This window comes from Lonchura striata, chromosome 1 (assembly GCF_046129695.1).
Source record: "Lonchura striata isolate bLonStr1 chromosome 1, bLonStr1.mat, whole genome shotgun sequence".
Classification (NCBI taxonomy): domain Eukaryota; kingdom Metazoa; phylum Chordata; class Aves; order Passeriformes; family Estrildidae; genus Lonchura; species Lonchura striata.
This window is the reverse complement of record NC_134603.1, coordinates 102,253,076-102,278,430: the sequence shown is the minus strand read 5'-3', so window position 1 is coordinate 102,278,430 and position 25,355 is coordinate 102,253,076. Positions and strand designations below refer to the sequence as shown.

The following is a 25,355-nucleotide window of genomic DNA, read 5'->3' as shown; positions in this document are numbered from 1 at the left end:
TTAGGCATTTTATTGTAACACTAAGAGTCAATAGCTGTGTTGCAGCTGAATACAGCAGTATTCATTATAATTGAAGCCTTACACACAGAAGTTCGTCTCACTGTATATCTGGGCATATATTATGCATACTTTCACAAGTACCACTAGAAAAAAGAATTGTCTAATTTATTTGATTTCTGCCTTTTGTTTCCTGCTTTTATTCTTTGGAGCAGCATGTTTTAAAAATATGTTTTTATTGTCAAATAAAAATGTGTATAACTATTGGATTTGCACGGTAGAAGGGAGGGCTATAGGAGCGGCTTCTCAGAGAAGCTGCTGGAAGCTTTCCCCATTGCCAGTGTCAGCTGACTCCACGACAGACCTGCTGCTGGTCAAGGCCAAGATAATCTGAGATGGTAGTAACACATCTGTGATAAGATACTTAAGCAGGAAAAAAGTTTTCACACGGAAGTAATTGTGGCCAGATAAGAGTGAAAACATGCGAGAGGAGCAACTCTGCAGACACCAAGGTGAGTGGAGAAGGAGGACAAGAAGTGCTCCAGATGCCAGAGCTGCGATTTTCCTGCAGCCTGTGGTGAAGCAGCTGTGCCCCTGCAGCCCATGGAGGAGACCTACACTGGAGCAGGTGGATGCCCAAATGGCTGTGACCTCATAGGAAACCCATGTTTGGGCACTCTCCTGCCAGGGATCTGCAGACCCATGGAGAAAGGAGCCCACACTAGAGCAGGAATTTTGACCCTGGGGGGACTCACAATTATAGCAGATGGTTTGAAGGACTGCACACAGTGGAAGGGACCCATGCTGGAGCAGTTAGTGAAGAACTGTAGCCCATTAGAAGGACTCATGTTGGACAAGTTCATAGAGAACGTTCTCCTGTAGGAGGAACCCCATCCTGTAGCAGGGTAAGGACTTCTTTCCCTGAGCAGGATGCCTTGAGAGTCTAACTAGAACAGAGGCTAGACAGAGCTAAAGGAATAAAGTAGGTATTTATTAAAAAGGCCTTCAAAAGATACACCTTGGGCAGTACAAGAGCCCAGCCATGGCTACAACCAAGATGGACAACAGGGCAGACATTTTCACTCTTTTTTAAGTTTTGGTCCATTTATGTATTGGGGTTGATTATCCAATTACAGCTTCAAGTTATGAAATCCCATCCTCCCAGATTGCTCTCCTCAATTTGCTGTTTATACTTTTTGGGCCTGAAGCTGCAATGGTGTCTTTGGTTCTTGGGCTGGAAAAGGATTGTTTTGTCTAACTAAACTGTGAAGAGAACTTGCTAACACTTTATATGAAGTTCAGAATTATACACTAATGCAGTACAGAATCTGGAAAATATGAAAGCTAAAACTTAAGGCATGAAACAGGACACAACAGCAGAAACTCCTATTCCCCATCTCCCCGTGCTACCCAGAGAGCAGGATCTTGAGCCCAACAAGGAGGGAAGGGTAGAGGGAAAGCTTTTTCAAGATTTGTTTTACTTCTCATTGTCCTTCTCCAATTTTGATTTGTAATAAATTCAACTGATTTCCCCACTCAATAATTTCCCCAAGTTGAGTCTGTTTTGCCAGTGATGGTTAATGAGTGATCTTTCCTAGTTCTTATTCAGCACATGAACCTTATGTTGTATTTTCTCTCCCTTGCCCAGTTGAGGAGGGTAATGATATAGTGTCTTTGGTGGGCACCTGGCATCCAGGCAGGATCAAAACCAGAGTATTTCTCTGTAATAATTCAAAACCAATATCTGTGTTAATAGTACATGCAGCCACAATTTAATAGTGTGAAATACATATACATGAGAGCATATGTATACATATATATATACATGGGAAGTGAGATGAAGGAAAGCTTACCCCAGAGCCCTTTTTTCTCCCAATGATTTCCTTGTTTTTGGAGAGCATGGACTCATACACGCAAGAATGCACTCATATTACTAAGTTTATCATAATAATCCTATGCATAGATAATGAGGAAATTATGAAGATTAAAAAAATACATGTTCATCCACATTTCCTTTAAATAAAAGTGTAATCAAATGCAATCCACTTGACAGATTGCAACAGCATATTTATTTTGGATATACATGTCAGGGTATGAAAAATACAGGAATAGTGTATAATTCTGCACATTCTTTTACTTGAGTCTTAAGTTTTCTAGATAATTGGATTATGTCTGGATAGGCATTTAATCAAGCATTTTTTCTGCAGTTTTATAGAGAAAAGCCTTTTTGTGGGAATAGTACAATCTCAGTTACTTCTGAATTTAGCTGAATGTGTGTCAGAGATACTTTGTTTACTAGTTCTTATGATTGCTTTTAAAATATATCACTGTGGAATCAAACTGATTTTTCCCTTAGTTTTCATTTTACTGTATTTTTGTGTATGGAACTTGGAGGACACGGTTTAGCACATAGAAGTTGCCTTATCCTTGATACTATATTGGCGTATTTGCTAGCGAGTGCAATGTTTTTAAACAGCATGTCTTCAAAGTTTTATGAACAAAGGTTTTGTCTTGGCAAACTGATAGTACATTACTAAGTAGGCACCTTTTTGTTGTGCTTTGGTTTATGTGGATGATGAATTTTTCCATTCTGTACTTAAATATCCATTTTCTTGGTGGTGAATGGTGGCACATCCTGTTGGTGGCCAGTCATTAGAGGTGTTCCCCAGATCTCAATACTGGGACCAGTCCTGTTCAGTATGATGATCTGGATGAGGGGATCAAGTGCACCCTCAGTAAGTTTGTGGATGACACCAGATTAGGAGGGAGTGTTGATCTGCTGAAAAGTAGGAAGGCTTTGCATAGGGTTCTGGACAGGCTGGATTGATGGGCTGAGAGCAATAATATGAGGTTCAACAAGGCCAAGATCCAAGTCCTGCACTTGGATCACAACAACCCCATGCATTACTACAGGCTGGGGGAAGAGTTGCTGGGAAACTGCCCAGAGGAAAATGAGCAGTGATTTGACAGCATCTGAACATGATCCAGTGTTTGCTCAGATGGCCAAGAACGGCATCCTGAGTTATCCTGGGAATAATGTGTCCAGCAGGACCAGGAAAGTGATTGTTCTCCTGTACTCAGCATTGCTGAGGCCACATCTCAAATCGTGTGTCCATTTCTGGGCACCTCATTACAAGAAAGGGCATGTCCAGAGAAGGGTAACAAAGCTGTCTGAAGGGTCTGGAGCACATTTTATAAGAAGTGGCTGAGGAGCTGTGGTTGTTTAGTTTGGAGAAAAGGAGTCTCAGGGATGACCCTATTACACTCTACAGCTACCGGGAAGGAGGTGAATGTTGGACTCTTCTCTCAGGAAACCAACAACGGGATGGGAGGAAATGGCCTCAAGCTGTGCCAGAGAAGGTTCAGGTTGGACATCAGGAAGAATTTCTTTACAGTTGTTAAACATTAGAATGGACAGCGTAGGGAGATGGTAGAATGACCATCCCTGCAGATGTTCAAGAAAAAACTGGATGTGGTACTTAGTGCCATGGTCTAGTCAAACCATGTAGTTTTTGACCAAAGGTTGGACTTGATTATATCAGAAGTCTTTCTCAACCTTAATGGTTCTATGATGCTATGATTCTAAGTGCTTTCCATAGTGGAGAAATATGTATCTGTACATTAACACATATGGGAATGAGTCATAGAGTCAAGCCTGGCCAAACAGCATACTTGAAATGTGGCCATCCTCATAGTGAATAAGGGTCAGCTGACCTAACAGCTCTATGGAGGTGATGTATCTTGGTGATGTTTCCTGTATTGTTTTCTTCAAAAAATTATGTTCAGCAGTTCTCAGCAAGAAGGGAAGAGAAATATTTAGCTGGCGTAGTACAGTGAAAGTCAATGTAAGTCTCTAATTGGTCTGTTAAAATGAAAGTGTGGCAGCAAAGGAGGTGGAACTTCTCACTGTGGCACCAGATGCCCATTTCTCCTTACAGTTTCACCGTTGTATCAAAAGCCTTTGTGGGGTCCCCTGGCTAGCTCTGGACCCCAGCTTTGCTGACAAGGACAAAAGCAAAAGATAAAAGGTGCTCTTCTTCTCGGGACGAACGTCCCACAACTTTATTGTGGAACACCTCCAGGGGAAAGAGAGAGTCTGGGAGGGATATAGTAGCATCCAGGAAAAAAGATCTGGAAAGGAGACATCCACAAAAAGAAAGAGGTTGAGGGTCTTGTGGTGTGAAATTTTAAACCCGGGGGAAGGAGGGGCAGAGGAAGGGGGACCACAGCCAATGGGATACTGATGGGAGGGGTGAGGGCAGGAACTGACCCAGGGTAAGACCACCACCACAGGACCTTAGAGGAGGAGGGACAAACCATGTGATACAAACAAACCACTTAGTGCAATATAAAAACTACTCAGTGCAAAATTCCAATCACCCAGTGCAAAATAATAACTAAATAAACTACTCATTGCAGCACAAAATTTCACCACCTGCCCTGCACATCTCTTAAAAGATAGGAGGAACAAAAACATGATTGGTTTTGTTGACTATTCCTGAAGATTGTTTTGGGGCTTAATCACTTGACCTGAATGAACAATTTATGCTGCTTCTTCAGCTTCTGAGGGTGCTGTACTTAAAAAATTTGCTGCAATAGCTTTTCACCAGTTAAGGTAAAAGTTTATGAGTGAGAGAGAATTAGAAGTATCTAGTAAATAGAAAAGTTTTTTTCTTCCCTTTTTAGTCAAATATTTGCTGTGTAGGCGAGGATAGGTTCCATCCAGGGATGAGAAGGAAGAGGTGAAAGGCATTAATTAATCATACAGAAATAGCTGTTTTCTCAAAATAAGGAGCAAATCCAAGATATTCCAAGCCAGAATTGCTGGGTTTCAAGGTGCGATGTGCCTACAGCATTACTAGTGACATCATGGAATAGGACAGGAAATTTCTCCCTAATGCCAAAGGAAACTTCATTTTTCCCTCTAGTTCTTTTTATAAAACAACTGTTGAGGTTCCCCAACCCCCTTTCAAGTTTATTTTCTGGTAATGAATCAAAGGATCAATTTATTATTAGTATACAGATCCAGATGCCCAACTGCCCCATAATTTCATATGTGGATTTGGCTGTGTGAATGTCAGCATATTCAGGTATGTAGTTTTGCTAGCTCATTAAGCATTGTGATGGCGATGGCAATTGGTGAAACAGCAGTTCACAGAATTTATAATGTGTGGCATTCATATTTCTTGATGTGGTTTGTTAGGGGAATATCTATGTGTTGAAAATAAAGGAAAACCTTCAGTCTCTGTGACATCTTTAAAACAGACCTTTACAGTACATACAAAATATGCTTTTATTCCATTTTATAATTTGATGTGATATCCAATATTCTTTAATCATTGCATTCAAGAGGTTAGATAAATGCTAGTTTCATTACAAGGTCTAGATGAAGAAGTCTGTATTGAGTCTATAACTCCCTCTCTGTAATATTTTTTCTAACAGGTAATGATTAATAGTAATTTTCACATTATAGTTGCTATTGATGCTGGTTTATCATTTACTTGGCCTTCATGTCATTCACATTGTTACTTGCATTCCACCTGTGTTTGGAAATTATTTACAAGAGAATAAATATCTGAAGCTTGAGATCCAGAGCTGTTATGTTAAAAGAGTAAAGCCATCTTAATTTCTTTCCATCGTGAACATCCTTTTCCTGCTTTTGAGTGATTCTGTCACCCACTTTGCTTTGGCAAGTGGAGAGCTATACACAGAAGAATTTCTGACCACAAGGTGCTTGTTTGAAGTGCCAAGTAAACTATTTCTGTAAAGTGAAACAAAACTCCTAAGATTTTCACTCTGAGAGGAGAAATTCCTTGAAATGCACATGAAAATATTTCCTGGACCAATGACTGCTTTTTGAGCTATGGCCACCTTTGCTAATTACTGCAGTCTATCTTCAGAGTTACTATGAGTAACAGGATGATTTTTTCCCCAGCTTGCAATGTATACCCACTGTTTCTGAGAGGTGCTGTGGTCTTCCCAGGTGTCCTGGTGCCACCACTGAGTACTCTCTCCACTGCCTAAGAAGCTGGCCTCAGAGAAGCAGTGCATCTGTGCTTCTCCCCTGTCCAGTCCCTGGGTTGTGCAGTACTGAGAGTTGGGTACTGATGGCAGTGGTTTTTTGAAGGCTTTGTGCATTTGGAACTCCTGAAACAGATGAGCAAAAGAAGAAAAACCAAAACCCCAAAAGTGCAGGCTCACTTTGTGAGATGCTGAGATTTCCAAGCAGAAGTGAATTCCTGTTGCCTTTGGCATTGGCTGTGGACTGGAGTTGGGGAAGGTCTGTGCCTGACAAGGTCCAGCCCAGAAACACAGAGGAAATACTGTCTGCTCAGTTACCAGAGAGTACTGCTGACAGAGATGCAAAGCAGACATCAGACTGCAGTTATCTGAAGAAAAGAGAGGCGTGAAGGTCTTTTGAGGACGATAACCAGGGCAAATTCTATGACATATCTGAGGTAGATCAGACACAACATTTCAGTGATTTCAGATGATCTTGAATTCATGCATAGTGCCAGTGAGTTCCCAGTCAGGAGTACCAATAATCCTCTTTGTGTTCTTGCAGTTTTAAAATATCATACAAAGCCCTATTTTAGAGGTAAGTGTGGTATCTGTGGAATTTTGTATTAGAATAACTAAGCTGTATGCACATGAGGGGGCCTCCAAGATTAAATTACCCTGAGCTGTACTTGTTGTCAGCCATAAGGAAACTCAGTCAGAGCCAGACCTTTTATTTGAAAAAAATCCTTAGCATTTTATGAGCTCAGTCATCCCTAATTGCACTACATATATAGATGACTTTGATGCACATTCTTTTGTACCTCAATTGCTGTGGAAAGAAAGTACATTAGTATGTTCAGGAGGTGGCTGTTAATTGGAATCCTTGAAACCTAAGTGAAGGTATTTAGAGAACTGTGAGACAGGGAGATATAAGTAGGAGCAAAATAAAAATTTTGCTTTCCAAACCCTAGAGAAACTCTTGAGTTGTTGATAGTACACCAGAAGGGCTTAGACCAAGATCATGAAGAGTGATTTGAAGGAAGTATTTCAAACATCATCACAGAGATGAGTCTTTATTTTAGGTTCCTGACATGTTTGTTCTACCCAGCTTTGCAAGCCATGTGTGTAGGATGCAGATTAACAGCTGTGAACAGAGATATGTTTTGTGATATCTCCCAAAAGTAAGAAGTTCTTAAAATGCAGGTCATGTCTATATAATTATCCTGTTGTGTGGAACAAAACATCCAGATGTTCATCTAAATTGTCATTTGGGAAAGTATCCTTTCTCACAAAAAGTTCACATTGAAATTACTGAGCAAATGTATGCCTTTTAGTCAGGGTCTGTGAGGAGAATAAAAAATGGTACAAATTTTGCAAATTTTCCCAGTGCCCAGTGTAAGCCTCTACCTTTGGTGCAGGTCAGAGAATTTCTAAATAGATAGTGATAAAATCTATATGCCAGAAAGGATATAGTAGGTAGATGCATCATACCTAACTTTTGAGACTCAGCATAGTATGAGGTGGACAGTGCAAGTAGCCCTCTCTTGTGGTATTTTCTTAGGAAATGTATTTTAAGACTTCTTGGATGAGGATGCTATTCATGATCCTCTGTGGTGTTAAGTGCATTGGTTCACAGACAAGCACTGTAGAACAAGAAAACAAATAACAACAAGGAAAGCAGTAACAAGAGTGTGTGCTCTGACAACAGATGCAAGGTTCCTCGGAATTCACTCTTGTTATTCTGCTTTTGTATCCTTTGGAAAACAAGCAGCATCACAAGAAAAAATCTGAACAATTTAAATAAATTTTCAACATCTTCAAAACAGGAGTGTTCTGCCAACAACACAAGAATTCCAGGACATTTTCTCATCAGTTCCGGAATATATGCACTAGTAACCAAGATTTGCGAGGAGGATTTTTTCAGTTTAAATAATAACAATAAAAAAAGACCTTTAGTTTGAGTATAGCTAAGGAAAGAGAAATGTAAACTACTGGCAAATGTATTTTCTAGCAACTTGAGGTTTTTTCCCTTTTAAAAAATATACAGATTATTTTAATATTTTCTTAATTAAGTTTCAATGCCTTTCATTGGTGGTTTTAATCAAAAGTTCCTTAGGAAATAACAGGTACTTAGAAGAGTTTTTAAAAGTATGATGTAAACTCTGGCACAGATAGTCAGCAGTATTCAGCTCAATACATAAATTACCTTAAGTTCAGAAATTAATATAACTTTCTATTGAGAGCCACACCTGACATATGCTTTTCACATGTTTAGTATTGTTCTGTTGCATCTCCTTACTGACACTGCAGATGCAGTATCTACTCATAGGTTGTGTGCTTAGAAAAGCAAAGAGCTAGAAGATCATTTATGAGTGTTAGAATAGTTGAATTCACACCTTCTCTGTGAGAACACTGGTGAGTGCAAAATAACACAAATGACCTGTACTTATAGGAATTTTTGCTTTTGCTGAGTCATAATATGGTAGAAGAGTTATCAGATAGATAAAAGCATGATATTGGAGTACCAGTGTTGAAGGGCAGTTAATGGGATGTGGAAGATTAAGGAGATATTTTAGGCAAGGAACTTGCAACCAGTCATGGTTGCAGATGCAACCAGTCATGGTTGCAGATGAGTGGGGAGAAGGTTGAGGAAGTGATGACTGAATTGGTCAAGGTCAACATAAGTTCAGAGAAGTTATTCTACCTTTGGGGAAGAAATGCATGATGCTAAGGGTGAGAAAACTAAAAACCAGTTCATATAATCATATGAACTGCCAGATCAAGCTCAGGAAGATTGGAGGGTTTCAGTTGTACATAAGTGAGGGTCAGGACCATAAATGGTCAGGTTGTATTCACTAGCCAGTAAGTCATGCCATACCAACTGTGCAAAAATGGAAAAAACCCATATGGGGTCTAATTTGAAAATGGTAAGTCAAGATGAGGCTGAGGAAGTTTCAATATCTTGAACTTGTGTGTTTCATTGCTCATATTATAATGATGAGGAACTTTTTTTTTCTGTGATAAAGAACTTTGACAAACAGACTGTGATCCAGACTGAGCTTCGTATTTCTCATAATCAGGTCAACATTTGTGATGAAGTAATAATACAGTAATTTGACTAATTATCTGACTATTTATCTGCTTGACTAAGAGTATGTAACACTCTGAAATGTTTCAGAAAGGAAGAAGTTTTCCAGATAAAGTTTCACACTGTCTTGTTGGAAGAGAAACAACCAACCCTTTTTGCGACGTTTTCTATGCAAACTAAGAACTGCTATGAAGGTCATGCAGTAAGCTGAGTTTTTCAAATGGGTTGTATAGTCATAGAGTAGCATTGCTCAATAAAAGCATGCCCTAACATCAGCAAGAAGTGGTATCTGCAGTTTCTGTTAGCCCTGAGTTGCACTGCAGTTCCCTATTTGTAAGATAAGACAGCCTCCTGGCACAGTGTGAAAATCGAGTTTAGAGAGCTGACCAGCATAGGAAAACACATAAAGAAACTATTTTCTCTCCCTCCAGAACAGCACACTGAAATTGAAGTCTGTAGCTAAGCAGTGAAGGAAAACGAAAATATTTACTCATTAGCTGAGCCTTCTCCATCTTAATCACAGAGCAAACCAAGGAGTCCACAGGAAAAGTTTTCTGGTAGCCTTTAATTTATAAATTTGTGGGAGGCTGAACCAATATGATGAAGCCAAACTCATTTTTGCTGTTTCCTAGCATTGAAAAGTTTTATTGTGCACCACTACTAGAAACACTCAAGTTGGAAGGGACTCATAGGGATCACTAAATCCAGATCCCTGCTCCTCATAGGACTCCCTACTTAAACCATATAACCTAGAGCATTGCTCAGACAAGTTTGGTGCCCTGACCACTTTCCTGGAGAACATGTTGCTGATTGACCACCCTCTCAGGAAATAACCTTTTCACACTCTCCACTCTGAACTTCAGTAATGTTGTATTAATGTTAATCATTAAACTGGACAGTACGCTAATGAAGCCAGAAAGTTATTCAAGCAAATTTTCCTGCATTCATTAAACTTTTCCAAGCACCAATAAGGAAAACCAGTGAATTCAATGTTATCTTGTCATTTCCTTTTACAGTCAATAAAACCATGGGCATCTGCCTGCGCTCTGTCTGGTCTGTAAAGGTATCAATGTGCAAAATAAAGAAGGAGTGCTCTTCTTCCGTTATCAGTATGAGGATTCTCTCAATTGTCCTGGTCTTTGACATCTCTGAAGGGATATGGCCTTGAGGAGAGGAGACAGTTTCTTGTGTCTGTCTGGTCACTGTTACCATACTGGACAGCTATGTACCTAGAAACCCCTCTTGACAGAACACAGGCTAGGCATTGATGGAAGAGAGTTCATCATTTGCCCCATTTAGCAAGGGACATTTGAATGACCCAGAATGAAGAATGTTTTCAGAGCAAACAGATGTGTAATTTTTCATTTGGTTATGCAGCTGCTCAGACTATGTGTTCTCTCAATCACTCCCATAGAACTGGAGAACCTTTCAGATTCCTGAGAGGAAAACGCTAGTGAAAGGGATGCTTTGTCCATAAAGCACTTGTTTTTCTATTTTGTGTTTGTTTTAGAGGAGAAAATCTAACACATATGTGAATGGTAGGTCCATACTACTGAAGCTAGATATTTGATTTGCTAAGCAGTGCCATCTTTCGTATTTCCAGAAATGGAAGGCTACAAAATATTGCAAGGAAGCAAATCCATAGAGAAACTGAATGCAAAGGCCACTTCTCTGGCATTTTAGTAGTATTGCAGTAATGTCACTCCATTAGGCATCTCAAGGTGTGCACTGATTTTGTCCTTAAGTTATTTTTGCTTCTCATGAAACCAGTGAAATATTGTCTTAGTCAGGTAAGAAAGATAGTATTTGATCTATCATTTTCTAGAAATATGTGCCCTGCTTTGAACCATGATTTTGAAACTAAATATCTGTAGAACACTCATGTTGTGCTTAGGTCAGAATGTGAAAGGCAGAAAGGCATTTCCTGGAGATGCCTATAACCCAATTGCATCAGGAAGCTCCTTCCACTCATTCTTGCTCCAGCTGAGAATGTAACTTTTAAGTGCATATATGAAGTAACTCAGGAAATGTACATGAGCATGAGCTTTTCAAACTGCAGTAAATAGTGAAAATAGGTCAAATAAATTATGTGTTCTTTAGCAAAGAGATTTTCAGCTGCATGTCTGGAATAAAATTAACTTAAGAGATATCTAAAATTTAGGTATTTGTATTGCAGCAGATACCATAAGCAATATAGTTCGGGTGATGATATAACCAACAGTAGGTCTAGAGAGGTATCCAACCCATGGGAGCAGTAGCAGTAAATCACATAGCAGTCACTTGCTGTGTAGGCTTTTAAAAGCACATATCAGATTCCAGAGCTGAATCATATTCCTAAAGTTTAGTGAGATGAACTTGCCCACAGTGGCAGAGTACTAAACTGTTCCCTGATAATCTTGTAATGGGAATGTGCTCATCTGGAGCTAGCCACTTATTTTATGGAGCAATTAAACATTCCATTCACCAGAAGAATTTCTGCTGTAAGTGGAGTCACCAGTCAAGCAGTATAGGGTTGTTCTAATATTTTACATTTGAATTACTGACTGTCCACAGTCAATGTTTAGCATGAGGAGATGCTCATTCCTCTACTTTATCTATGCAACCACTGTCCCACTAAAGGTTAGTATCCAGCATGACTCATCCTGTAGACCAGAGTAAGAGATCAGGGCACTGAATGTCACCAGAACCAGATTAACGTTCTTTTCTACATCCGTGTATTGCATAGTTTGGTCACTGTTTCTCAACACTGTTCTTTCCTCATGGTACAGGTACCTGGAAAACTATCTTAGAAAACCTATATTCTTGATCATTTGAAAGCTTTCTTTTAATAAATAGAGGGAATAACTATTATCCAAGAATTTGGTCTGACTCCCTGACTCTAATGTGTTTAGTCATACAGTATTTCTTCATGATCTATCCCTTAGAGCAAGGTTCTGATTGCTGTCTTCTTCCCAGTGCTGATCTGACTAAGGAAATACAACACAGTGCTTTGATGGGAAATATTTAATTTTTCATAGTATTTCATAATGTTGCCATTTCTTACCAATCTTCTTTTTCTCCGCAAATCTGTAACCTCATGGTCTTTTTTATTTTCTTGCAGGAGGAGCTGGGCATTGCTTGTGAGTTACTGGAGTCAGATTTTCTCAAGTGCAGTGTGGGATTTCCTTTCATGAGATCTAAATCTAGGGTAACTTTGTGATATTTGCATTTGCAGAATATTGGTTCATTTACCTCTGTTTCCATGGAGTGTCTGGAAAGCCAACTGCTCTGTTAAATGTCTGTGATTATTACTTTCTCTAGCTTGCTAAGCCAGATATCCAAGCCTTTCACAGTTAAAGAGGCTAGCTATCCTTTTTACCACCAGACAAGGCCAATGATAGTGCCCTGGACACTGCAATAAAATAGCTTTGAAAAATGGTGCAAAAGTTGCAGCTGTGGAAAACTTATGTATTTCCTCTGCAAAAAAATAGAAAAGGACTCTCTTTCGTATGTTGCCTCTGTGAGTTTTTGTCTTCTTTCACATTAAAATGATGCTGGATTTATATAAATGATGATGAAAATGCACTAATGACATTTTCAGCTTATGGTCTCTGGTAGATTTTTTTAAAGAGGGTTTTGTTCCATAAGAGAAGAGAAGATACACTCTCTCATAATGTTTAAAAATCCAGATGGATTCTTTCTGCCACTAAAATGATCTATATAAATGACCAACTCAGAAAGGTGAGAAATTAAGGAATAACTTAAGGATGATCTGAAAAAATTAGTCTGAAATTTTTCAGAAAATTTCCATTTCAAAAGCAAATCCTTTCCATTTGAATTGATGTATCCTTTGACCCCATATAGAAGTTTTTTTTTTCTGTTTTTATAATTGACTGTTTTGTGCTATTTTGAAAAAGTAAAAAATATTTTAAATTGAATTGAAAAAATACATGCAGTAGCAAAATATTATCTAGAATGTAAGAATGTAAGCCATTGAACTTATAATGGATTTGTACACTGTTTCAGTTGGCCAAAGTCTGTTTTGGAGTTAGGCAGAAAAGTTATATGGAGAAATAATCCATCAAAGTAAAATTCTTATTTCAAAATTAGCACCTGTTTTCAGCCATTATGACACGTGTCCTGAATGCTTTAGCTAGTTCCACTTGCTGGTGTGGCCTTTATTCCCCCAAAGATCTCTTCATCAGCAAATAACATACAGAGCAGTGTTCATATAATTTCAGGAGTGATACTCCTGTTTTGCAAGACTCATTCCTAGGCAGATGATCTCCTCAAGAAATATCTTTGAATGGCAATTCTAGTAAAGGTCTTCTCTTAATGAAGGAAAACCCAAACTCTATAGTATTTGAAGAGAAACACAGTTACTGAGACTCAAGGTAATTTGAAGCAGAAGTGCTCTTACATGTATCAAAATATGCCACTTTTATAAAATTAGGGCAGTAAAATATAAATAAAGTTTCAGAATAAATACATTTTGAAACAATATGCAGAGTCTAAATATGGCTTTTTCTTTGCACAGTATGAGTTCAGTGTGATCTTTGACACAAGCCATTTGACCGGGCAGGAAGAAACGCTGACCTTCCTTGTCACTGCCCAAAGGTAAGGGGACACTTTTATGTCTAGATGACTTGGATATTCTTTGTTACATGAAGTTTGCATTGTGTGTGCTTGACAATTACATGACACTAGCTGTAGATATGTATTTGTGTAGTAAATTAGGTTAAATTACTGGGGCTAAATGCATTTGGCTAAATGTATTTTGGTGATGCAGAGGAATTATGTATTGAACCTTCCTGAAAAATGAGGTAGGATCATACACAAGTTTTCTTTGCCAGGTGGTTGCCATTCTGAAGGATCATTCTGTATTCTCTCAGTTGAAAGGCTCTTGTGTTTCAGTGGCTATCTCTTTGGACCATATATCAAGCTCAGCTCAGCCGCGATTGATGATCAACACAAGATATCCCAACCCATTTGTTCTAGCATTTGAATGAAATAAACATGCTGGGATGCAAACCAAAAAAGATAAATGCTTTAATCAGATGGTCAAGGATCCCAGTGTTAGGTTTTAAAGTCGTGTTTCAATTTTTCCCCATTCTGGATCTTTGGTGAGCCATGACAGACTGTGGAACACATCTAGATAGTGTACTTCCCAAAGAGCACTTCAAGTTGGCATTGAAGTAGGGTATTGCAAAGTATGCGTGCCTAGGCATTTTGTTTTGGGCAGGATAAAAGGTGTGACACATGCTCTGTGCCTCCTAAGATGATGTACCATAAAGAAGCAGACTGCATGGGTGATTCATTCACAAACACTACCAATGTCTTTATGGGAACCAATGTGTGGCTGCATTAATATTGACCGTGAACTGCTGCTTTGATGTTTTGGGTGTTTGACTAGTTCTTCTTCCCATTTTTACTGTGTAAATGAGCCAACTTCATATCCTTATGCAAATCAGGATCTTCAGTCTGAATTCTCCTCCCAAATGGGATGACACCTCTACAAAAAGCTAGAGATGAGATATAGGATGAAACAGCTGCTGAGTGACTGCTCTCATAAGGCATAGTCCTCCCCTGCAGTAACACCTGTAGTTGGGAACAAGATCCTGAAGCACACAGGACTGGTATGAGACAATGAAAGTGAGACACTTCACCATGTCTTACATGTTAGCGAAGCTTTTTTCTCTGTCAGATGTTCATCATGTGTTCAGATTACCTGATGGTGCTTCTCAGTCAGAGACATCAGTATCTGCTAGGTGAATGTCAGCTGGTGCAAAGATGGGTCAACAGTGCTTTAAATTTTCACAGCCAGTGTTTTCCAATCTTGGATAGTACAGGACTTCCCTCTGTAATCTCACTTTTTACATTTCTGTGCCATACCAGTGAGAAGTACTAGTCTGTGCCTTTAGATGAGCAAAGGAATAAACAGTAATTGTTACAAATTGAGTGCATGCTTAGAGATGTTATGAGAAAGTTTCTCATTGTAGAAGGTTGAGAGAAGATATGTTTTGAAGGATTTAGCTGAACCTCCAAAGAGAGTAGTAGTGCAGGATTCAATGCTGATTACCCTAATTTCCTCTGTGACTTTAGGCAAATTGCTTAATTCCCTTGCTGTCAAATAAGTGTAACAAAATCTTTCTACCACAAGAGTTGCAGGGAGCCCTGAGGTAAAGTCAGGTATGAGGAAATTGAAAGTACCCATGCTGCAGTCAGGCTGCAATAGGTGAAGGCACTGTTTTCACACAGAACTGGAGCTAGTCTGGCAGAAATAGCTGGTCAGGGAAGCTGTGTCATGCTGTCATGGGAAAGCCAGTGTTGCCTTTCAAGTGCCTATTTGAGTCTGTCCCGTGTAGTTGCGAATTTGGCAATAGAATCTGTGACAAGGGACTGCTTCAGTATTGGAACAATTGGCGAAAGAAGTAAGCATCTCATTATACTGCTCTTACACTATATGGCTGTTTTTAAAAAAACAACAAACCTTCCTCTTTGCTTCCAGGTGTGAACTGTTTTTCTAGAGCTAGATTCACTGAGCTGTGTTCTCCTTTTCTGACAGTACCTTTACTCCATTTGGAACAGATAAGAACATATCCATGAACCCTGTGTAGAATTCTACTTGCTTATTCTGTGTGCCACCATGGTATTTTAGTATTTATGTTGGATGAGAAATGTCTCAATTTTGGACTCTTCTGTGAGCCTATTCACAGGAAAAGTTTTTATTAAGTGGGGTTCTTTCCCAGGGGTGAAAATTTGTGCAGCTTTCTATCTGGCCAATATTTTATCAGCAGACATAGGCAGTATGTCAGTTGCAGAAAGCTGAGCTGTAGGTAAGCATGTATGTAGCCAGCAGGCTCTATTTTTGTAATCTGAGCAACTCATAATCTGCATGGTATTACTTCGGATGTCATTGCCTTCTGTTGCCTCAGTGATACTGTCCTCAAATAAATATGATCATATCTTTGGTTTTGCCGGTTTGATTTGTGAGTAAATCCAATGAACTGCAAGGCAAAAGTGATTCCAGAGTACTGCTGAAGAAATTGGAAATACATTTAACATATCTTTCAAGATTGTTGTTCTGAGCTGTCTCCCAACAAGCAGACTCATCATCAGAATTAGAATAGTTGCAGGTTTGTGTGCTAGACATGCATTACAGAAACCTTTCCCAAACCTCCTACATAAAGTATTCACACGGAAACAAACTGACTTAATTGAGAGCTAATTGCTCACTTTTTTCCTTTCTTCATTTTGGTTTTGACTGGCTGAGGCAACTGCCTTTGACAATGTAAAGTAGGAAGTGCTTTCATTTTGGCAGCTAAGTACAGGAAGAGGGGGAAAGAGAGGGTGGAATTGCTGAGAGGTTATGGCCAGTTCACTACAAGGGTCTTGCCCAAAAAACTGCTTGCAGTGGCAGAAAATTCAGTTCAGGTACACTGAAAACATTTATTCATGATCCTCTGTGAGGTGTGTCTCTCACAAACTGACATGCAGTCAAACTGGGAGAAAATGAGCCCTTGCATGGAAGTTTAAATGTTCTTGTTTCTCTCCACTTTGTATGATGGCTGCTGTAGTTTGCCACAGACATTTGAATTCATACCTTGTTCCAATATATATATAATTTTTTAATGAGCCTGTTTATGTCACAGCCACAAAACTCATGATTTTTGTGTGCCCTCTCCAAGGTTGGGTGAACATTCTTAAGGACCTGATATCACTCAAATAGAGAGGCTCAGAGTTCAAGGCAGAGAGATGGTGACTGTGAAACTGTGATATATTACAAAGACTGTTGATTTGCAGTTTGTTTATTTTTCCTTTCTGGCATAGTGGAAACCTAGAACGAGCTGAATGTCTGCATGATAATACTCTAATCCTGTCCGTGCCCCTGATGCATGAAGTGGACTCATCCATCAATGGGTAAGTATCAATCATCAAATGAAAACAAAAACAACAATAATAATAATCAGCAGCATCCTAAGAATAACATCTGAGTATCTCCCAGTGAAAAAATTAATTCTTGTCTTTGTTTACATGTAGCCAGACTGTCGCTTTTCCCTTGTTTCCCAGACACTTGTCATACAGAAAATCTCATTCAATATCTGGAAATTTTATTAATGTCAGGACTGTACCTCATTTTCACTACTTCCTAATTAATGCTAATTAGTTATCATCACATTTATAGTAGGTATTTTAGTGATTGTATTTAAATTCAAGTGATGCTGTAGATATGATGAACCTTAAAATTAAATTTTAAAAGAACAAATAAACCACATTTTGATACTTATGGCATGTCTTTAAGGAAATGATTGAGAGGCCAAAGGTTACAGTCAAATATTCTGGAATTTTAAGGAGATTGGTGAAGTCTAGCTGTTTGCCTTTCTGTTTAATTTCACAAATAGAATTTGCTTCTGCTTCTGTTTATTTTCTTATTTCCTCTATTCCCTAGTCTGTGAGGCATCTGACTACCACCTGTGGAGCATCTCTCACCCTTTGACTGAAATACTTGCCTAACATACAGCCATTGTGTCTTCTCCCTAAGGCTGCATGTGTATGAGTTCCTGCCTTTGAACTTGAGGCTCTTCCCTTCCACTTGGAATCACAATCTTAAGCCTAGAATGAAAGATTTGTGGTCAGTCTGAACAGTCAGACCATTTTTTAGCATAAACAGTGCTTTGAGTTGAAATTGGAGGATCTGGGCACAGAAGATGAATTAGTATTCATGTAGACTGAGAAAGCTGACCTTAATTCCTAAACTGGGGAAGCAAAAACTCATCAATAGTGTCCCCAGAGGGTCAGTGTCTCAGCTATGGCAATCTCCAGACTACAGGTATTGTCTAAATGGCTAGTGCAGGCTGGCGTTAGTAGAAGTCAAATATTCCCTTGTCCACTATGCTACATGTGTAGAAAAAAACCTGCACTGACATGTGATTTGATTGAAAAGCTGAATAAACCCAGATTCAAGGCTTAGACTGGGTTTTGCCCCATAAAGCTCATCTTGTTGGATAGAAATAAAATCCTTAATTACCGCCACAGGAGTCAGAATGGGTAAAAGGTTTGTTTGAGTCTGCTCAGGGGAATGAAGTGTGCTGTCAAACCTCACAAGATGACTAACAAGGACAAAAATCTCTATATTGAGAGTACAGTCTCAGCAGCATGCTCTGGAAGTTTTTGAATGCTTTCATTTTTACAAATTCTTTAAAATTTAACTCTTGTTTCTTGATGTTTTGATAGAGATGGATTTTTATTCATCTTTACAGATAGGAATGCTTTCATCTGTGTCTTTAGATCTCTGTTTCCTACAGAATAGTGCATGCCAAAACATAATAAAAATTGGTTTCTTTTCTTTCTCTTCAGAATGTACTTCTTTAAAGCACAAGGTCTCAGAATATATAAGCCCCACCCAAGTGCCTATTTTATGATATTTTTCTTTCTCATAGACATAGCTTAGTTAATTGAAGTTCACAGAAAAATCCAGCAGCCAAAGAAAAGATGGGTTTATTGCAGGGCACATTCCTAGGCATAGTAATTAAATAATACTCTACTTTTTGGACAGTATCTTTTTGAAGCTTGTTTTATTAGTTTAATTGTCCTACATTTGAATCTAGAGGAGCAAACCTAATTCCTGGTTATAAATAGCCCAGAATGGCTTGTACCATATTCGGGAGCCTTTTGGCATAATACTGTAAATGGGAGGAGAAAGTCTTTCACTGTTTCCCCTAGCAATCACTGACACAGGATGCAGGCAGGAAAAAAGGAAATGTACCTAAACAGGCTCAAAATCCTGTCTCAAAGTGCTCTGATTCCAAAGAAAAACCTGGGAAGGAAGCAAAGTTTTAGTCAGTAGAGAGGACTAAGGTTTGTCTGAAATTACACCAGGGCCCTTTCCAGACAGTGGAGAAGCCCGAGTTTAAAAGGAGACATAAAGGATGCTTAAAGCACTTCTAGTCCTCTTCTGCAGGATTTTTAGGTACTGAAATGTTACTTTAGTGAATATGCAGCTTAAAGTATTCCTCTTAGGTACTGTTACTTCAGATTAACTTGGTAGTGCAATGATTTCCTGTGTTACTCCAAGCTATGGGACTTGAGCAAATCATCCATGGCAGGGGACTCCAGAGAGGAGGATTTGTGATAGGAAAGGAGAAAAAAGGATAAGTAATCAAAAGAAGTCTGCTTCATTGGTGGAATGTTAACCCATGTCATTGAGATGCTGCTTGTGTAGTCTAATATTGCCAAGAGGAAATCAAATCACAAAAAATAGATTAATGTAAAATGGTCCCATAGAAATTCACATGACTAGAAAGCAAGGGGTGCAATTCAGTTAGACACAAATATATTTAATTTTGCTCACAAATTCAGCTTACTAAATTTATATCTTGGTCTTGCAGAGAAGTCTTCCCTACTTCATTTTTCTACGGTGATTCTGTGGCAGCTTCCAACTTTGTTCAGTTGGAAAACCATGAATGCCTTTTCCAGTCTCTCAACTTCACATTGCAGGTAAAACTCATCCTTATTTTGACTGCTTTCCTGATTGACAGCACATTTGTGTTTTGTAACTATTTTATTGAGTGTGGTAATGGCTTTTGTGCATGATTTTGCATCACAGTCATAGGTAGAATGGAAACTTCGGACAAGGTTTATAAAGAAGACCCTCTTGTTGAGTTAGGAGGTTCGGAAAGGAATCCCTTGCTTTCTAAACTTCTTCTCATTGAGGAATCTAGATGCAACTGGATCTAATCCTAGCCTCAACTGGGTCAGCAGTTTTTATGTGAAGGTTGTATAGGTGTACTCACTCATACTAACAATGGTGGGCAAATTTCTTTTGCTAAGGTTCAAGGAGAAACCTTGAGGGACATCTCCACTCTGGAGGGAAGAACTTCCAGACTTTCTCCTGGAAGTAGTGTGTTAGAAGTCCATGCTGATAAAAAGTGGGACTGAACTTTTGTAGTATAAATTGATCAACTGTCACTCCTGTGTTTCTAGGCTAACTTTGCCAGCTCAACAGCTTTAGATAAGTTATCTGTACTATCACTTGTTGATTCCTTTATCAAGAACTTTGCCTGTCACATCCTCACTGGCACCAGTTTTTGTCAGGAAGTGTTGTCTGAATGTTTAACTTTGGGATTGACAAGTCAGTCTCTGTTGGTAGTCCCTGCTTTTCAGAGACAGAGTAACTGAGAGGCGTTTTGAAAGATTTTATTCCATTATCAGTCTCATTGAAGGGTGAGACATAAGATGTAAAACTCAACACCATTCTATCAGAAACCAGCCTATTTCCTGGTTAGAATACTTTATAAATGTTTTTCAGCTTGTTACCTTTTGCCACACAATGCTGCTAATCCTTCTAACACCAACCACTTATTTTTTTATCTCTGCTACAATGCATCATTCATAGTTCCTGTTCTCTAAAATATCTGTTTTTTTTGGCAAGGTCATATTTTGAAACTTGTTGAAACTTGTTTCTAGTTCAGTCTCTCTCTCAACAATGTCATCTCTATTCCATGGCCTTCCTAAGTCATCACACCTTATCTCAATGTTTGCATACAGATGTACAAGAGTGTGTGAGCTTTCTGTCACGTTTTGAGAATCCCTTACAAATCCATTTCTCACAAGCCTCAGCAGTCTTTAACACTGAAGTCAGCACGACTACCCTTCTCCATCCATCATGAGTAACTTTTACAAATAGGGTTTAGTTTGAGCTATTTTGCCCCCACTCAGACAGAGCATCCTGCTACAATGCTATACAATGTATTCTTGATTGGATGCCATATTTACACCATGCAGGGATGACATGTGTCCTTTATCTGAATATATTATGACAGGAATTGCAAACATGGCATCTCACTTCCATAGGGAAAAAAAGCTCCTACCATTTGTTTCTTTCACCTTTTTTCACATGCTGAGTAAAGAGCCCTAGTTACTCAAGTGCCACATCTTTGATGAAGCCACAGAAGTGGAGGAGTAATTCTTTTTAGTGGTGTAGTCATTGAGCAAAAGAGCAGGTAGCCTTTATCCAAGAAAACACATCTGTTCTAGGGATTCAGGCTCGCTAAATGCCCCAGCATGAAAATATTTCTAGCACTACTGATAACAGTACAGTATACGGAAGAGATATGGACACTGAAAAGACAGGTATGAGAAGCTTTCAATAAAAATTTCATAACAGCTCAGCATTATTCTAGTGTTACTTATATATTACACTTCACAAGGCAGTTAGATGGGTTCCTGATGTGGCAAAATATGTGGAATGGATTATTATAAGAAACTCTTGTGATGTGGCCAGCATTAACTGGCATTGTATTTCACTGCTGTAACTGCATCTATTACAAGCCCTACAAATCCTTTTTGACTGCTGCATGGGACTAGTGAATGATAAGTCACTCAGAGGTAGGTGCATGACTACACGCACCATTTTCATTTATTGTGAAAAATAGTGTTTTGTCTATTTTCTTTCTGTTTTCCTAGGCTTATAACTCAGCCTATAGCAATGAGCATGTCTGCCTGCATGGACGGATTGCGATTCTGTCTTGGTTTGGAAAGACAGGTGTCTGCTAAGGAAGGCAGGAGCCTTCCCTGAAAAGGAAAAATGTAGACCCCTTCCCTCCAAATTGTTATAAATTTGAAATTAAGAGGGGCTCTCAGGCAAAAATATGCGAGCAGAAATTTCTTTATTAGGGAAGAAAATAAAAAGATAAAATAAACAATGCAGTGAACGAAAACAACACTGACACAGTCAGAATACAACCTGACACCCTGTTAGTCAGGGTGTTGGCAGCAGTCCAATTGGGAATTATGGCTGCAGTCCTCCTGGAGTGGCAGGTGTGGTTTTGTTGGAGCAGTGATCCTGTAGAAAAGGGTGCAGTCTTCCTGCAGTGGAAGAGGCAGCTGTTCCTCTGGGAAATCCAGTGCAGAAAATGCCGTGTTGGTGTTCCAGAATCTCAAGATTATATCCAGTTAGGAATGCTTGGCTCCTCCCTCTGGGTGGAGCATCTCACAATGGGATGCTGTAACTTTTATCAGTCATGCAGTGACATTCAATAAGCCAGTAACAGTAGATGTCTCCCCGGAGGGGAGAGAATTGGTTGGTGGAAGAGATAATGAAAACTGCCCAATTAACAGAAGATACCTGCCACACCTCTAACATATGGCAAATAGAACACATCTTGCCTTGCAATTTAGGACAGATCCACAGCAATTAAGCCCCCACTGTCATACAGTGCCCTTAGCTATTTACTGAAGGACTGAAAGCAGGATTTCAGGGTATAAAAGCTTTTGTGAACCAGGCTATTAATTCTTGTGATTCTGGTTTCATTCTTGGGGGTTTGTAGGGCTTCTTCCCTTCCTCCTCCTCATACCCAGGGATTGGTTAATGCAAATGAAGAACGGATGCACTGATGCTTTAACTAGATAAATATTTTCAGTAAAGCAAAATGATAACAGGGAAGGGAGAGAGAATCTATATATTGGCAGTGCCACCATTTGTCCTACCAAATGCTCTTGTCTCTCATGCACACACTTAGTGGTTGCAATAGTAATATTTTTTCCCATATTATTATGCCATAACGAGTCTGCTCTTTAATAAAGTGGGAAACCTTACAAGTGTGTGTATCAGAAAGAAAAAGTAGTTTCACAATGGACAAATAATTGTTTGTATCACTCTTTGTTAATTATTTCCTGCCAAATATTTAACTTCTCCAGATGAGAAAAATAATAGTTCCTTAACCAAGAGAAAGAGATGAGTTACAAAAATATGGGCCTTTATAGTAGTTTTTATATGTGAAAATCTCTACTAGATCAAATATGAACAAAGAAACCGAAAATGCCTTTTCTGCAATAACTCATATCTGATCTTAGTGAGATAATCAAAATTTTTAAAATGTCTAACATGAAACATTATGTTTGTATTTCATGCAGCATTTATCATACTGCATTCTAGTGGAATTTCTCCCCCTGCCTGAAGCCTCAGGGCTTTTGTGAAGAGGATTTGGCATTGCAAACTAGTTCTGTTTATCAGTCAGGCATTTCTTCAAATATAAACAGTGTTTGAAGAATGAAATCCTATTGGTTTTAATATTTGTACTTTACACAATTGACAACTGCATGTTACATCTTTTCACAGTCGTATCTCAGTGTGGATAAATATTATAACGTGTTTCATGTTTTTATTTTATTTTTTTTTAATGCATTTATATTTGTGTGGTTAGAAAGAGCCAGAAAATATTTTTCCTAATAAAAAATGTAGATACAAATGAAAACTTGCTTTAATTGAATTTTTTCCATGGATTATTTTTCTTCAGCAAAACTCCTAAACTAAATTTTGGAATTTTCACTGGATACATATCAGTGGTGGATGGGAAATTCTTTGAGCTTTTGTTGAAATTTTGGGGGCCAGGGAGTGATATCCACTAAAAGTATAATTGAATTGAAAATTCCAGAACTTGTATGGAAGTTGTTCACATTCATTTCCTGGCAACTCACTTAGAAAACCCACAGTCCAGTATTCACAGTAATTGTTTGGCTTCTGCTTCATAAGAAAAACATATGCAGAACATCATGCAGTGGTTACCAGATGGAAATGAGAATGTTAGCTGAGATAGTAATATTTCTTATAGCCTTCAAGATTTTATTACCAAAACATTCAGTGTACTAGCAGTGTCTCTCTTTCAACAGTATATAAAATACACTGTTTGTATTGATGACTGGCAATTATCTTGCAAAACTTCTTCTCCTTTGATATGTGAGCTGTGCCTGAAGACAGGTAAGCTAATCCTTGAGAAAGAAGTCTTAGTCTGAAGACATTGAAAAACCTGCAAACTATTTGTATTTCTTCAAATTTATCTGTACTCCCAGCTCTGAATCTACAGTAGTTTCCCATTTATGAGAAGTCAAGTATGTAATTTTATTTGTATTCATTTTTTCTCTTACAGGTTTACAATGCTGGACCAAGCACTCTTCCTGGAGCTTTTCTTGATATTTCAATTCCAAACCGCCTCTCTGCCACTGGAGCTGAAATATTTCATATTCAGCAGATGATGGTGAGTATGTTATGATGTACTCTGAGCTCAGAGAGGTACTGAGAGCTACTGATGACTAAAACAAGTCCACCAAAACTCAGTGAATCAATTGCTTTTTAAGGTTCTTTGCATCTGTGGCCAGATCGTAAGTAGCTGAACCCCTCCACCTATTGGCTGTTCTCCCTCATCTAGGGCAAAGACAACTGGTTGTATATTCCTGGTTTCCTACAATGCCATGTAAACTAGGTCAGGCTGATGTTGAAGGGAATATAGAGAACACTTCCACAAGTCACACCTGCAAAGAGGATTGTCTCTTAATCAGTTCTTCCTGACTGAGGGAGGATTAAGTGGTGTATGTAATATCAGTAGGATGCTTTATCAAGCTGACTCAGATTCCTTGGGGTTTTTTTCTGTGGTTATCAGCTAGGTCTGAATACATTATCTATATCTATTTTTTGCTGTAGTCCATGTTATAATTTGCTCTTTTTGAGTGTTCTTTTAACAAATGTAAATAATAGAGAAAGTTGTTCTTTCAACACAATGCTTTTCAAAAGATGATTTTGTGTCAGTTTCAAAGAAAATCAAGATAAACTGTGATATACAAATTCTTAGATGTAATTTCTAATATTTATTTTTTTCAAAGTCTTTGTTAGACCACTAAAATACCATCATTTATACTGTGGTGACCAAAAGATGGAAACGTTACTACTGAGGTAAATTTATTGCTGAAAATCAGTGTAATCTGCCTTTGTGAAATAAAACCGGATTTTTGGGATAATTGATAATTTAATGTTGTTAGTTGCTTTTCTAGCCTTTTAGCTGAAAAGTATTACCTATTATGTAGGTAACAGTGTCACTGAATATGTGTAAATATAGATCTGAAAGATCTTTCTAAGCAGGTTTCCAAGATTTTTGCTGTTGGAAAGTATGAGATAAATATAGTTATGGCTTGCAGATGGTCAGTAAAGACAGAATGACTGAGAAGCATGTGGGAATATTGTATGAAGCAATAGTAGTATTACAATAGTAGTATAGATGGAGTCCATTTGCCAACCAGACTTAATTAGTTCTCCAGAATATGTACAATCTTCTGTGGCATTGCTTTTTAATGTTTATTTGGTCCAGCTTTATATACAGAAGATCACTTTTCCTTTGACATATTGCCTGTCAAAGTGTCATGACCCGTTTCCTTGTTCATTCTCTGGTCTCTGTGTGCTGTAGCAGAGGGTGTGTTCACAGCAGACACAGAGAGATGGAAGTCTTCTTAGGATTTTATC

The 25,355-nt window shown here is 38.6% G+C and overlaps 1 protein-coding gene across 1 annotated transcript in view; it reads left to right on the top strand.

Annotated features, from left to right (window-relative positions):
- The window catches only part of ITGA9 (integrin subunit alpha 9), a 218,031-nt gene that overhangs the window by 143,176 nt on the left and 49,500 nt on the right, over positions 1–25,355 (top strand). The window contains exons 19-23 of the mRNA XM_021546471.3: positions 12,186–12,272; positions 13,602–13,681; positions 16,895–16,984; positions 19,453–19,561; positions 23,992–24,099. Of these exons, the coding sequence (XP_021402146.2) occupies positions 12,186–12,272; positions 13,602–13,681; positions 16,895–16,984; positions 19,453–19,561; positions 23,992–24,099 (474 nt within the window). The remainder of the gene's footprint in view (positions 1–12,185; positions 12,273–13,601; positions 13,682–16,894; positions 16,985–19,452; positions 19,562–23,991; positions 24,100–25,355) is intronic.